Here is a 15,864-nt window from a genome sequence, read left to right on the forward strand (position 1 = left end):
CACTGCAGAACAAGATATTAGCAAAGAGCAAATGGATGTCAGTTAGCCAGGAGTTTAGCAGAGGTTCTTTAGCTGTTAGCAGAATGTGATGTGGGAAGAAACTTTTAGTAAGAATGGTGACCAAAAAATACTACTAATTTCAAGGCTGCTATGTTCGAGCTCAAGGCCGGGATCATGGCATGGCTTCCTTCCTACATGCTTTGGTGCATTGTTCAAATTAATACTGTGATACTGTGGTAAGTTCAAAAACCAAGACATTATGTAGTCACAAAAAAAGGAACAAATGATCAAGTAATGTTTCCCATTCTTGCATCAACCATATATACTCTTAAATCGTGTCAGCTGTCCCAAAGCTTTTCATCTAATGCTTTGTGTGGCTGGTGATTGAGAGAATATCCCCATTACCCTTGAGTAGTACATGTAAGTCTTGGAATACTCATGACCACAAGTTTGGTTCCAGCATCACTGTTAGAAAGCAGAAGACTGTTTCCTGATAGCGTTGTTAGGGAATAAATTCAGGTGGCAGTTTAATATTTGCATGTAAAGTAGAGGTAGAGTCATTGTGTAACTTGAATTTTGACCTTGAATCCTCACCTTTTCTGTTGCTCAGGTTGCTATGGAACACTGGGGATGGAGTCTGGGGTAATCCCTGATTCCCAGATCACGGCATCATCTATTCTTGAGTGGTCCAACCAAACAGGACAAGTGAACATTTGGAAACCTGAAAATGCCAGACTGAAAAGGGTTGGTCCTCCTTGGGCTGCTTTTATCAGTGATGAACGTCAGTGGTTGCAGATTGACTTGAATAAAGAAAAAAGAATAACAGGTAAGTGAATCTGATGTGGCGCTTAAGCAACATTCAAAAAATCTCATTACTGACATACCTTTTTTCATTGCTTAATTACCGTTACAGCAAAGTTGGTTCCATGTCCTAGCTAATACACTGAGGAGCCTGGAGTTGAACAGGTGGACTTCCATAGCAGAAGACACCTCTTTGTTGAAGTGTTTCCTGTGGTTTTATTGGATCCTTGATGCTTCTCTTTTCCTGCTCATTGTCTCCTTGGCGGTGCAAATCCATATCCAGTCAGCTGAGTCCACTGGTTCCTCTGGTGCAGGTGTACTGACTCATGTTTCTACTGTGCAGTTAGGAGCAGTGTAGTGCAGTGTGAGAGAAGCAGCAGACAGAGTAAACCAGCTGGCAACCTCCTCTTTGCCTTCTTGCCTGAGGTGAATCTTGGGATGAGAGTTTGGAATGATGGGCACTTGGCTGTCTGTGACGCTTTCCCTCAGCAGTGGACCAGACGGTGCAGGCTGACTTCAGGGGTGGTGATGGACTCATTCATCGTGATTTTAGTAGCTGTGTTTATTTGGAGAGACAGCTGAAGGTGATGTTTCCCAGTCCACTCTGGATAGTTTGCGTCAGGCTTTGGGAGGGGAGTGAGCTCTTCGTAACCTGTTACTGACGATCACAGTGTGGCTGAGGTGTCTGTGTTTTGACGTTAACTCCCGAAGGTAGCCTAAGTCTTGTGCTGGTGTTAGTGTTCTCTGTTTTGATTAATTAAATCAGAGGTGATTTGCTGTTGTTAATGGACATGTTTTGCAGCCTGACTTAAATCAAAAATAAAGTGGCTTTAGGTAGAGTGCTTCATAACGTCCCAGGCTTTAAGACCATTGTGAAACGTGCTCCTTTGATCAGTATGGGTTTGTTTCTTTTTGGAGATGCATGAGTTGGTCGCTGTAAACTTAGCTGCACACCTGCTATCAGCAGCTTGGCTTCCTGTCAATAAGCAACTTGGGTTTACCTCCCTGGGGACTATCTGGATTTTACAATACTCCTCTAATTCCTGTGCTCTAAAAAGCTTTTACAAAACAGCATTCCTGTGTGAGTCCTGCAGCGTTGCAGTGTCAGCGGTAGGAAGCCACAGTTCTGTCAGTGATGCTTCTGGGTTGGTGGTTCGAAAGCGGGAAAGAGCGATGCTGTCTCAGCAACTGGAGACAGACGTGGGCTATGGTCAAATGAACAAGCATTTTTCTTCAAGAAACAGCGGAAAAGTGCTGAACAAGGTTATGTCATGAGAATTAAAATTTAATAATAATTTTACCTACTTTTACGTTTCAGTCACTGTAGAAGTTTCAGACCCTGGCACTTGGATAAACTTTTCGAAATGCAACTAACTGGACCAGTGGAGATTTCAACTGTAACTCTGGAATCATCATTTTTACAAACTGGTACCAGTTTTCTGACTAATTGGGAACCTTAATTTTCACAGGTATTGTAACTACTGGATCAACCTTAGCAGACTACTACTATTATGTCTCAGCCTACAGAATTTTATACAGTGATGATGCACAGAAATGGACAGTGTACAGGGAACCTGGCATGGATAAAGATAAGGTAAAAATATCACATGCTTTTTAGGTGCATTCTGTGAAGATTTCACAATTGTAAATACAACTAATTTTGGTACCTGAGGAAATGTTAAGTAACTTTATTTTTCAATGTAATTTTGAATCATAAACAGCATCTGTGCAGAAGAAAATATGAAAATATGCATTATGTAAGGATTTGAACAATTGTGAAATTCAGAGATTTTTTTTATTACTGTCTGGGAGTGGGAATATTCTATACAAAAACTTCTCTTGCCAGATGTAGACTCTCCAGTACTGGGTGCCTTTAAGAATAATCATATTTCTTTCAAAATAGGTTGTATGTTTCAAAATTAAGGTTTACTTTCTTACCTTCTTAGGGTTACACAATAAATGTTGGGGGTTGTATAGTTTTTCATCTTTAAGACTGATGACAGAAACATTATAAGTTTTTGACAAAATACTGCTAAGTTTCTTGCATAATAGAACAGCCCTTGGAGAGGGGAGTTTTCTTAAAAATTAGATGGTATGTTCAGATTGCAAGTGCTTTGCTGCACAGAGAAATTACATAATGTTAGGGGCAAGATAATCTTACTTTCCCTGTGTTCGTAGTACTGTAGTGTTTGGTAGATGGTAAAAAAAAGAGAAGATTAATGTCCTATATGGTCTTCCCAGTGGTTCAGATCAGATGTTCATAAAAAAAAAAAAAAGAGGTTTCTTGGTAACCTGACTGGAACTAGAATTTCTTCTTAAAATGCTTGGATGTAATTTACTTTACCTCCATTGGTCTGCGGTATTACATACATGTAGTAGTAATTAGTAACCTAGTAACTTTTAAAAAATGGGTCTTCATGGTGGTAACTCTTTAGCTGTATTTTGTTTTCTTCGGTTCTCTGTGGGTTAAAAATGTTTCAAAGTAAGACATCCTGTTGATGAAGTGAAAGGTTGAACTATCTCATTTGTTACGACATTTTTGAACACTGAACATAATCACAGTAGGAAGCTTTCCTGAAAGGTGCAGACTTCACTGTCAAGGCGAGTCCATCTCCTTGAACCAACGCTTGAACTACCAGACTGTTGGTAAGAAGTCTTCTAGGAAAAACAAACCCTCAAGCAATCCAGCATCTTTTGCTAGTTTTGAGTGCTCTCTTCTGGCCGTAAAATAAAATCTCAGCTAGCGAGCCCCCTAGATTTAGGCTTCATGTTTAGCTTGATTTTCTTCAGAAATCTTTGCAACTGTTTCTGTTTGAGCAGACTGGGTTTTTTTTATAAGTTCATGAAATGAAACAAATTGTGGAGCCTGAAATTACAGGCGGCAGATCTTTTGCACTCTTTGTATCACTAGGTACAATGCAGGGAGAACCATACGTATCCAGGCAGCATCAGCAGAAAAAAGGGTTCAGTGTGGTTGATCTCTCAAAATAGCAGATTTCTCCTCAGCCTGACACCATCTCACTTGATATAGCTTTGCTTTTGGATGTTTGTGCAGCAGACTTCTCTCTTTGAGCCTTATATAATTGCACACCAGACCAACCAGGAGGTGCTCTTCCCTGTTGTTTTGAAAGATACTTGAAATTCTTGACATTTTTCAGGAGACTAGAAGCTTTTCCAAGGCTTTCCTCTAGTCCTTTTTGCAAATAGCTTCTACAGATCTGTCAGTAATCAAGAAAATCTTTCTAAAAAAGTTTTATATATGAAAAAAAGAATAAAATGCTTGAATTGGGTAAAAATGACAAAGCAAAGTTGCAGTGTTAAAAGAATTTTGTTCGACAGCACAGAAGCAAATGGAGATAGTTTGATAATAAACGAAATATGAAACTGGTTTCTCATCAAAAAAGTGTTTTAAGCTCCGAAGCAATTTTTTTTTTTTTTTGCCAAAAATTAAATTAACACAAAATATTGAGCTGCAGGTAAAGTTAAGGTACTACTGTAACATTTAACACTGAAAACTTTACTAATAAAGGCCTTGAATAAAGAATGACTGTGCTGTATTTTATTAAGTGATTGATTTTTCTGCACGTAACTAAATTGACTTACATGTCTATTTGAACAGTCAGTGCTTTCAAACATGAAGACAATGCCTAGGTAAGCACAAACCAAAATTAATTTCTGTAATAATAGTAAATGAGGTTTGTCTGCCTGTCAAGAGTGGAGACACATTATGTATGTCAGTCAGGGAGCCCGGGCATGAGTCCCTTAAGGGTCCCTAGGATTGGTTTTGAATTGATAGTTTCCTGGAATAATTATTTTCCTTTAAATCTGTAGGGATATTCTAGTCATTTTGTTATTAAAACTTAAACACAGGAGTGCAATACAAAAATCTTTATTTTGTGGGTCAAGGTTGAAGCACCAGTGATCTGCATTGATCAGAACTCTGCTAAAAGCTCCTGACTGCTCCATTTTATGCAGACACACCAGCAGTTGCACAACATAGTGCTTGTCCTTAAGAGCAGCAAGGTGCTCTATGGTTTACTGAGTGGTGTGAGTGAGCAGAAAAGTCGCTAGAATATATATTTTTCAGGCAAGTGCCATAATTCCGTTCTTGCGTTATGTCCAACATGACTTGCACTAGCTGTATCAGTGCTTTAGAAACAAACACGTTGCTCGTTACTGTCACCTCTTGGTGACATGTGTTGCAACAGCACCCAAGAGCTGTGTCTGCAGAGCCAGAGCCCAGCTGCTGTGCACTGATATGGAGAGAAAGTTCACTTCTCACCCGAAGAGATGACACCAAACCACTCCTCCCAGAGATGACGGGACAGCTTGCTGGGTTGGAGGACTGGGCCTAGTTCCTGTATTGTTTTAAGCAGCTCAATCTGGGACCTGTAGTTGGCTGTAAGTTTGTCAGTGCCTGTCTGCTTACTGGTTTGAAATTTCAGCCAGGCAAACCTGGTCTATATTGTTGTACTTTGACGAGTTCTTTGTGCGTCAGGACCAGCAGCGAAGGTCCAGCTTTGGCTCGTCCTGTGTGCAGAGCCCATGCCTTTCTCTTCCAGAACCACAGGGCTCCGAGTGAGACCCAAGAGAGCTCTCCTCATTCCGAACCTGAATCTGTTCGGCCCTTGTGGACAGCAGCCACCAGAGGACAGTGCAGTTATGCACTTGGCTGTGTCTGGCTGCTTTCCAGTCAATCATACCAAGACAGGCCGTGCTTAGGCTGTGCGAAGGCACCGCTCAATCCCCGCTTTCCCATTGTCACAACTGCTTGCTATGTATGTTTGAAGAGTAAGTGCAAAATACAGAAAAGGACTGAGTTCAAATTAGTCAGTGCCATAAACATGTGAGATGCCTTAAACAGCAGCACCAGTAGAATGGGACATGGTACCATTATTCTGAAGTAAGTAGCTGTGTATGTTACACAGACCTCTCCCTTTATTTTATTTAGTTACATGATTAATAGAGCCAAGTGAGTGGAGACGTGCAGGCAACAATATCATTCGGGGATGCATTTTCAGGATTATGTACTGCATGTTTTTCCTAAAATAAAATACCAAAACTGATTGTAGTTACTGCTGCATTTGTGTAACATAATGTTTGTCTCTTCTCTTTTCTAGATATTTCAAGGGAACACTGAACTGTACCAGGAAGTTCGCAATAATTTCATTCCACCTATTATTGCACGCTTTTTTAGGATTAACCCCTTAAAATGGCACCAGAAAATTGCAATGAAAGTAGAATTGCTAGGATGTCAGTTTAGTATAGGTAAGGCAACTGAAAATCTTTTGACTATGCAAGACAGGCAGTGAAATAATTTGGCAAAGATTACATTGTGGGTATTTTTTCAATGAGAAAAAAGTACTTCATAGTTACAGAAGAATTATCCAGTTGAGACTTCTGAATTTCTTCCTGAGTTTTTACACTTAAACTGGAAAATACCTACTTTAGGCATAAACAAGGTAATTTACAAAATAAGTGTTTCAAAAGACACCAGTCACTTGCTTTCTGTGTTACTCATTTGTGGTTGTTTGGGTTATTTTTTTTCTCCTTACACAACACAAACAAAAGCTTTAGACCAAATTGTTCCCGCTGGCTTCTCTTGAAAAAGAAACATGGAAAACTAGCACTTCGAAAAACTTCTTTTATCAATTCTTTTCCTTCTAAAGGCCGTGCTCCTAAAATCACCATGCCGCCACCACCACCTCGGATCAAGAATGATGACAAGAATGATGACTTCATTCATTCAGTGAAGACTTCATTGCAGACAGATAAAACAACTTTCACACCTGAGATAAAAAATACCACAGTGACTCCAAGTGTAACCAAAGGTATCCACAGTTAAGCAGTAAAAGTTTGGCATATATTAAGTGTGCTTCTGCATTTAAATTTTCTCAATGTGTAGTTTATTACAGCAAATTATGAATATTTTCTTTTTAATATTTACCAGTTATTAAATATAGAGATGATAAAACATGTAGAGCTCTGTACTGCATGCAGAAAAAAAGCCAGTCTTCCAAGACATGTAAATACTAAATTGGATCTTTCAAAACTTGTTCAAACTGAGTTGAGCTTTTAGTAACTGAACAGATTTTGTCAGAAGGAGAAGCTGCAACTTTGACTTCCCTTCAGAATTAATCAGATATAACTGCTTTGTTATTTAATTTGATAATTTCTTAGGACAAAACATTTTTGTCACAGCTCATCTTTTACCACCTGTGCATATGTGTAGAAGAGCTAGATGTTCTCTGACATTTATGCTGTGGGAACGCCCAGCAGGATAATTTTAGCTGGGGTGTGATAGATGCTGTACATCGAAACTGTGCTTTGCCCAAGTAATTTTCAAAGAAAAAACTAATTTATGAGAAGCTCTTCTGTCTGACACCGCTTTAATTTAATGGCTTTCAGATGTGGCATTGGCAGCAGTTCTGGTTCCAGTGCTGGTGATGGTCTTCACTACTCTGATTCTTATCTTAGTTTGTGCCTGGCATTGGAGAAACCGGTAAATGAATAGATTAATGGAAGTGCTTTAAATGGATGTTAGCCTGGTGTGTGGGAATGACATGCTGCATGTGTCGCTGTGGGAACTACAAGGGGTTCACGCTTTCGGAAGGATTTTTTTTTTCAGAATTGTATTCTCTGTGAGAAAATGTTCACTCTAATAGTGAGGACAGTGAAAACAGCCTTTTTTGTAACTGTTTTCACTACAAGTGCTTTTACTGACAACTGGTTTCTCCAGTAGCAGCAAGCCGGATTACTGGTGCTTATACTTTAAATCTGAGGACGAGTTAAAGCCACGGTGATAGTTGCTGAGCATTAATTTAATTCATCTTCTGATAAGCAGACTACCTAAGATTGCCCATTTTTCTCTTTTTCACAGCAAGAAAAAAAATGAGGGCACTTACGATCTACCTTATTGGGATCGTGCAGGTAACTAAATGGTTTTATGAAATCCTTTACTTGGCATTTTTTATTTGATGCGTATTTCAGATTGCATAAAATTTCCTGTAGCAGAAGCTCTGCTAATGCTGAGGTAGGCGCTGAATTCCTTTTCTGGACAGACTTAACTGTTCCATTCTCTGATTTTTTTTCAGAGAGACTGAGAGAACTGGGGCTGTTTAGTCTTGAAAGGAGATGGCTGAGAGGGGACATTATTAATGTATATAAATATCTGAGGGGTGGGTGTCAAGAGGAGGGAGACAGTCTCTTCTCAGTGGTGCCCAGCAATAGAACAAGAAACAATGGTTTTAAGTTAGAACATAGGAAGTTCCACCTCAACATGACAAGAAACTTCTTTACTGTGAGGGTGACAGAGCACTGGCACAGGCTGCCCAGAGAGGTTGTGGAGTCTCCTTCTCTGGAGACTTTCAAAACCTGCCTGGACACGTTCCTGTGTGGCTGCCCCAGGGGATCCTGCTCTGGCAGCAGGGTTGGACTAGATGATCTTTTGAGGTCCCTTCCAGCCCTTGACATTCTGTGATTCTATGATTCTGTGCCTTGTCTCCTGTTAGAGCTTAGAGCTTCAGGCTGGTTTTTTTTAGTAAACAAAATATAGAACCTCTTAATTATACAACATGAGGGGAAAAATAATTTATAAAGAATATCTTTGTATGTTTGGTAATCAAGTATTTGGTACTTCTTTTGTCCTGGAGAAGAGCTTTCATCCTAGTGTATTAAGTCTGTCAAATTCTCTCTTTCTTCGTTGCCCTAGTAAGTACGGGGGGTTGCTCCAAGCCCCCTTTTAGCACATTTTCCAGCCTACTGTCTTGTGCTCCATTAACTTGAGAACAGACAATTCCACTGAGCAGCACTTGGCACGTGTCCTGAAAATGTGTGTGCTGCAGCACACAGGGCAGCTGCCACAGGCAGGCTTGTACCATCTGTATGGCCGTGCTTCGCTTCTCTCGCCTTGTATTGAAGATTTCCACATCTCTGTGCTTGCTCACTGGCAGGTTTATGTATGCCTTACCCTTTAGACAAGAAACCTTTTAATGACCTTATTTTTATGTTTTGTATGTCCATTTCTGATAGGTCACAGCATTGTTGTTTTAGAATATTAAATTGAAAATATCCTGTGTTTAAATATGAGTGATGGGTGTACTAGATTTTTTTTTCCCTATTTGCTTAAATGTTCAGAATGCAGATCTGCTTTAGAAAGAAATTTTGGCAAAATGCAGTATCAAAACAATGTTGCTATGCCTCTGTGGAACCTCTGTCTGTCCCCTCCCACGGGCTACCTTGAATCTTGTTAAACGGTGTTATTTGAGTTTGAGTCTCCAGTTTCTTGGGCTTTACACCTATGGGATGGTCTCTTAAAACTGGAATGAAATACATTAAAGGGGAGCAAAACTAGAACAGCACTGGCTGCTGGGGGGAGGGATGGCAGAACCTTATGAAACCAGCCCTCCCACCTGTCTCAAGAAAAAGTTCATGACTACACACACACACGACATTTCCACTGAACTTAATATCCTCTTTATTCAGGTTTTTGCAAATATTTGCTGATCAGCCTTCTTCAACAATATGATTTAGAAACATGACATTAACAGCCAGAAACCATGGCAATTAAATGTATTCTTACTGAAGCTGTAAAATTTTATGGAAATATTTAATTTACAAATTGGAATCATGGCTTACATTTTAGTATTTTCTGGGCTTATTAATGCGATGGATATCCGGGGATAGGTTCTGCATGCGTTTGAAGGGGGCAGCATTCAGGCAAGTTGATTGAGGGAGTATGTTGTCACCTCTGAATCTTCAGTCTGCCAGAAAAATGTTAGTGTCTTGGACCTTTGGGTCTTGCAAATACTGATAATTGAGCTTACCTGCTACTGTGAAATTTAAGCTATGGTGTACAAATACTTTAGTAGCTTAAAACACAGTATATGTGCAGTCTTGGGTAGTGTGTTTTTTGTTGGGATTTTTTTTGTTTGTTTCTTTTAAATGCACATGAAGGATGGTGGAAAGGAATGAAGCAGTTTTTCCCGACCAAATCAGCAGAACACGAAGAAACTCCTGTACGCTACAGCAGCAGTGAAATTAGTCACCTGCGACCAAGGGAAGTCCCAACAATGCTCCAAACAGAGTCTGCAGGTACATTGCACTGTTTTGGGTGATGTTAATCTGATGTGCCAAAAAATGTCAGGAATTTGGCTACATTATTCCCTGTTTGGTTTGGGGACAGAGGAGAAATGACTAGTTCTGTTGGTAAGTGCACTTCTTAAAATCTGTTCTTGGAGTATCATGAAAGTATGCATTAACTGCCTTGATGTGCTGTGGATAGAGACTTTCCCAACGTAATGCAGTAACTGAAAGTTTCTTTACTTGTACTTGTTCTTAAACCAGGTAAAGACTCGAAGGATTTTTTGGTTATGTTTTCATGCACTGCAAATAATTTCACCCCAGTATCTTTATGAACAACCCTCTGCCACAAGGACCACTTTTTTATACACAGCCAGGCAGATTAATTTAATTTAATTCTAATTTTGCAGGGAGAAACGTTTCAAAGAAGTTTGTTTTGGGGCAGATTTACAGTATGGGAAATTGCAGCTCACAAGGGAGGAAGTGTAAACCTGAGAAATCGGGATGTTGTGGCTATCCTGATGGCTTTAACTGCAGGGTGGAAATAACTTTTTTTCCAGAGCAGTTGGCATGGGTGGACAGAGACAGACCACTGGTTTGATCTAGAATAATAATTTCTGTGTCACTATTGACAGGTTGAATTTAATGTGATACCAGTGTAAAAAAACCCACTTAAGTGTAATATTTATTTATTTATTTTGTTGGGGCTTGCAACAGAGTATGCTCAGCCACTGGTAGGGGGAATTGTCAGCACGCTTCATCAAAGATCGACCTTTAAACCCGAGGAAGGAAACGAAGCAAGTTACGCCGATTTGGACCCGTACAACTCACCCGTGCAAGAAGTTTACCATGCTTATGCTGAACCACTACCTATAACTGGACCGGAATATGCAACTCCAATAATCGTGGACATGTCTAGCCATCCCAGCACAACACCTCTTGGCATCCCTTCCATTTCCACCTTCAAAGCTGCAGGGAATCAGGCTCCTCCACTGGTTGGAACTTACAATAAACTCTTATCGAGGACAGACAGCACATCATCAGCACAGGCGCTGTACGATACACCAAAGGGGCAACCGGGGCCAGGTGCCACTGACGAATTGGTCTACCAGGTACCACAGAGCGTGGCCCAGTCCACTGGGAGTAAGGAGAAACTCAGCTCATGAGCAACGTAGAATGATGGCTTGTTTTTAAAAGCCAGTTCCATAAAGCTGACAGTTTTATTTTATAATTGTGTTGTTTTGATATTGTTAGTCTTAAATAATACAGTGTTGAACCAAAAGATGCGGTATTGGAGGTCTGGGAAATGAGTAACTCTGCCTTTCCTTAAGCTGCATATGTAATTACAGCTTATCTCCTGCAAAACTGTGGACTTCTTTATTGCTACTGTACAATTGTCTGTCAGACATGAGAAAAGAACTCTTCAAGATTAGCTTCAGTAATTCATAGATGTGAATGATAAATTGGGAGAAACAGTTGAAAGTACAAAAGCCAACGATTTCTTGATAATGGTACTATTTTGGGGGGTGGGGAGGGGAAACCAAGAAATCCAAAGCTCCTAAGTTCCTTTCTAAGATCTATATGTAAGCACTATAGTTTCTAAAATTCATTTCACCCTATAAAATGCCTCCACAACTTTGGACTTAAAAAAACCTACTGTCAGGACTGATAGCAAAAATCCGATGAACTTCATGGCATAAAATAATTTTGATCCTAAATTACTTTTATTTCAGCTTTTCTTCACAGAATTGGAATTGTCATGTTTTTCAAAGGTTACCATCATTTTGTTAGCCTTCCACAACAAGAATCTGCTGTCTGTACAATCTGGTTTCTGCCTCATCCCAGAATGTTAGGGGCTGGAAGGGACCTCGAAAGATCACCTAGTCCAACCTCCCTGCCAGAGCAGGATCACCCACAGTAGGTCACACAGGAACAAGTCCAGGCAGGCTTTGAAAGTTTCCAGAGAAGGAGACTCCACAACCTCCCTGGGCAGCCTGTGCCAGTGCGCTGTCACCCTCACAGTGAAAAAGTTTTTCCTAATGTTTATGTGGAACCTCCTCTGCTCCAGCTTGCACCTGTTGCCTCTTGTCCTATCACTGGACATCACTGAGAAATCTCCTTAAGGTGCCCAGTCTTGTTCCTTCCTAGGGATGCAGGAGGCACAGACTGTCATACATACAAACTACATGGCAGCTCCTTTTGCCTTGTTCCCTGCTAAGTGAAGGCTCCTCTGAATAGCTTCTGCTTCGCATTCAGACTTTCCTGATGGCCAATGTGCAAGAAGCATCCAGGTGTTCGAGGTGATTGACTTCAGAAAGGTTCCCCTTGTCCTCCTGCCCTGTGTCCCCTCCTCCTTACTGAGTATCTGTTGTTAGGTGTTAAGATGTGATCTTAGACGAAGATAGATATGTATATACTTTTGTGAGCGCTTAAGGAAGCACACAGATATTCTAATGGTGCACAGTCTGTGTTTATACACACATTTAGCACATGTGGTACCGTTTAGCACAACTGAAAAAAACCTTTAGCCTGAGGGCTTTTTATAAAGATTGTTCTTATTAGGATTATAAAAGATTCCAGACTGTTCCAAAGAATGTCCATTTCAGAAGTGTTTACTGGAATTTGTATCCTTTGAATGTTCCAATGATCTCTACAATGAAAACTTTGCAGTCAGGTTTCTATTTGGGATAATGCAGACTAGTTTTAGGTAGGTAGTCACAGAATGAAAACAAGCTGGATGCTGTATTTGCTTTTTTTTTTTAATCTTGTTAGAGACAAAGCACAGCTTTTTTAACCTGAGTAGTAGAAAAAAGCCCACCATAAAAGCTCTATTTTTATTGTAACAGCACCGTTGGGAGGATGCTGAATTAATTTATATATGTGAAAACCCTTACCTACACATAGGCCAGTTTTATGGACTTCAGTGTTCATTTCCTGTGATATAATTCAGGTCAGCCTTGTTTATTGCCCAGGGTCCTTAAACTAGGTGGAGAACATCCAAATGGAAACTAAAATGCTGCTCAGGAGGGCTGCCACCATGTCTTTATGCCAGTATGGCAGCCTAACTTACCACTTGAAAATTTGTTTGCATGGAGACTGTTACGTAAATTCAGTAATCCAAAATGCCTTGTGGCGTGTTCAACATCTCAACTGTGTTATGACATACTCTGTGCTACCTTAAAGCCCAGTTCTACAATTTTTTCATCATTCAACGAGAATGATGATTTTTCTTTTTTTAAAAATAATTGGATATCTAAGCCTAAATGTGAATATAAGTAAGGGTGGTATAGAAGACCCAGTCATAAAAAAAAGAAATTCCTGTCTATAATTGTTTTGATGCTATTGCCACTTTTTCTGTTTGATAAAGCTAGTCTGCAATCTTTGTAGCTTTGCTTAAACAGATAAGTGTTCTTATGCGTCAGCAACAGCTCTGAGATTTTATGAGCTGACTTCATTTGAAAGCAGTAAGTGGTTATTTGCATCAAGATGTGACATACTTATCCCAGCCAAGTTAAGACACCTCTCTATTCTCAAACTGTACCAGTTTAGGCTTAGAAAAATTTATCTGCTATAAAAATAAATGAAAATGTCCAAGTCAGTAAAATTAACATGCTTGGATTTAATTTTTACTGTAGCCTGGAAGCTGCAGGCTAAGATGGTATAAGTTTCTCTACAGTGGGTTAATTTTTTTAAGCAACCATAATGCACTTCCATTATCTGAGCAGCATAAGCTGCTGACTGGAATAGATGTTTTTTAAGAAGTGAAATCCCTTTGCTGAAAGAAATTGTTCCCAAGTTTTGCTCCTGCTTTCCCCTCGGAGGATATTATCTGCTAGGGCTAAGAAGAAAAGTTCAAATATGTAATGGTTGGGTTGAAAATGTATGCTGTGAACTGTTAAACATTGATTCCCAAATGTATGAGTTGCATGACATGTTTTGGATTAGAATTCTGTGCACAGTACAAGCAGAGGTACATTTAATGGCTCTCTCCTATATGTGAAGACATATGGATATAAAATGTATTTCAATCTTGTTTGGCTTGAGTGTTCTCCCGGAATGTATGTTCTTACCTCAGTATGTATTGTAGTTGCTCAGTATTTGTATATGTTGCTAGAACTTAGACTGTACAAATAGAGGGGGTTTTATATGTATGTTAAAAAGTATTTTAAATAAATTGTACAGACGTATTAGTATGTTTGCATTTAACATCACCCTTATATCTCATTCATTTGTAGTTTGAGTTATGTATGAGTTACCATGCGTTTTGCCCTGCCTCCAGAAGTGACCCTGTACTCTCTCCTGGCAGTGGGTGTATGTAGCAGCCACCCACGGAGGACCAAGTGTTAGAAGTAGTAAACTGACACGTACCAGAGCTCTTCTCATGGCTGGAGTCAGCTGTTGCGGGCCAAGTGGTATTTTTACAGGAGGGAGCTTCCCTGGAGATACCTGCTGCTGGCAGAACGCTGGCTCTGGAGCCCTGTGTGACAAGAGGCTGATTCTATCTAACTTGTGAATTAGGAAATCATAATTCATCAAGAATTTCCATCAATGCAAGTAAAGCATAAAAGTGCAGCCTCTGTCAAGGCTTCTTACAAATCTGCTTAGAAAAGGAAAGCAGGTGGAGGCAGACAGAAGGAAAATATGTGCAGTGGAAAAACTGTCAAAATGTATCTCTGTATTAATAGTTTTGAAAAGCTGGTTGCACTCCCTGACCTGTCAAAGACTGCAACATTTTGTGGTCCTGTTTTCACTGGAGGTTTGTACTATCAACTCAGATGGAATAGTTTAAAAGGTAAACCTTGTTCAATGATTCTCATTAGCTGCCAAAGTCATGAAAAGCTATCTGGTTTGCATTCCATAAACTAGAGAGGCAAGGAAAAGAGTTTTTCATAGCAATTATTAGGAAATAGTGAGGAATGGCTACAAAGACCACAGGAAAGGGAGTTTTAAATGCTGAGACCTTCAACTTTGTAGTTTTTGTAGTTTAAGATCAAAAGGCAGACAAGTTTCAAACATACCTCTAAGAGGCATTAAAGAAAGTAAGTAAGAGCCTGATGTAAATAAACCAAAAAGGTCAGTGATATTTTAGACTCCATACTTCAAAGGGAGAGAAAATAGAACCTTACTTTTAACAGTCACTTCTGTTCTAGCACAGTAAACTTGTTTTCAAGGAAAGATGAAAATTGGACAAACCTGGAAAACTCACTACAAATAAAAGAACTCAAAACCTGTGTGGACTACCATACAAAACACACTAAAGAAACTGAGCAGGAAAAATAACATTTTACATTTTAAAAAATAACATTTAACATTTATCTACATTTCAAGCTAAGGAAGGATGGTTTAAGAATGACAGACTCCATGGAGAGGAGCAGAGGTACTGCCACAGCACATGAGTGGCAGAGAAACATCCTACAGGCTAGAGAGCGCAAAACCCAGGCAGCGCTGAAACCAAGCCTAAAATCCAAACTAGCGCCTGAACCTTACTGACACCTACACCACAGGAACATGTGGGATGTACGATGTCTTTGTTTTGCCTTAACTTTGACTCTCTCCTTTTTAAGTTGCTTCATTTTTTTTTTTTAAATTGAAAAGCCTTTCTGTCCTTTAGGGAGCTCACTGTAAGTAGAGGTCCAGGGAAATCGTATCTCAAAGCTCCACCCCACAGAGGATCCCATCACAAAGCTACATAATTTTCATGGCAACTGGAACAGGAATGTGTAATTTACATTCAGTGCAGCCTAGCAGATAACAGTGTCTTAAACTGGAGGGCATACTGACATGAAAACTGTACCTGTCTTGAACTGGTATTTGATTCATTGTCCAGTCTCATGACACAGCAGTGAATATTCCCAATTCACAGCTTACAGCTCTTGCTGTGAATACAAACTAATAGAGCAAGTAATAAATAGAGCAAGTAATAAAGCAAGCTCGCTGATGTTACGAAACTGGGAGGGGTGGCTGACAGGCAGGCTGTGCTGC

At 39.8% G+C, this 15,864-nt stretch overlaps 1 protein-coding gene across 1 annotated transcript; it reads left to right on the forward strand.

The window, feature by feature from the left end:
- Nucleotides 1-610: 610 nt before the first annotated feature.
- On the forward strand, nucleotides 611-11,055 carry DCBLD2 (discoidin, CUB and LCCL domain containing 2; the record flags this gene model as incomplete). The annotated part of the gene is made up of 8 exons (XM_009878289.1): nucleotides 611-826; nucleotides 2,271-2,395; nucleotides 5,922-6,069; nucleotides 6,471-6,632; nucleotides 7,210-7,303; nucleotides 7,682-7,731; nucleotides 9,757-9,894; nucleotides 10,600-11,055. Coding segments are annotated over 8 exons (1,382 nt in total), but the record flags the coding sequence as incomplete, so codon positions are not given.
- Nucleotides 11,056-15,864: the final 4,809 nt, after the last annotated feature.

This window comes from Apaloderma vittatum, unplaced genomic scaffold, assembly GCF_000703405.1.
Source record: "Apaloderma vittatum isolate BGI_N311 unplaced genomic scaffold, ASM70340v1 scaffold44751, whole genome shotgun sequence".
Classification (NCBI taxonomy): Eukaryota; Metazoa; Chordata; class Aves; order Trogoniformes; family Trogonidae; genus Apaloderma; species Apaloderma vittatum.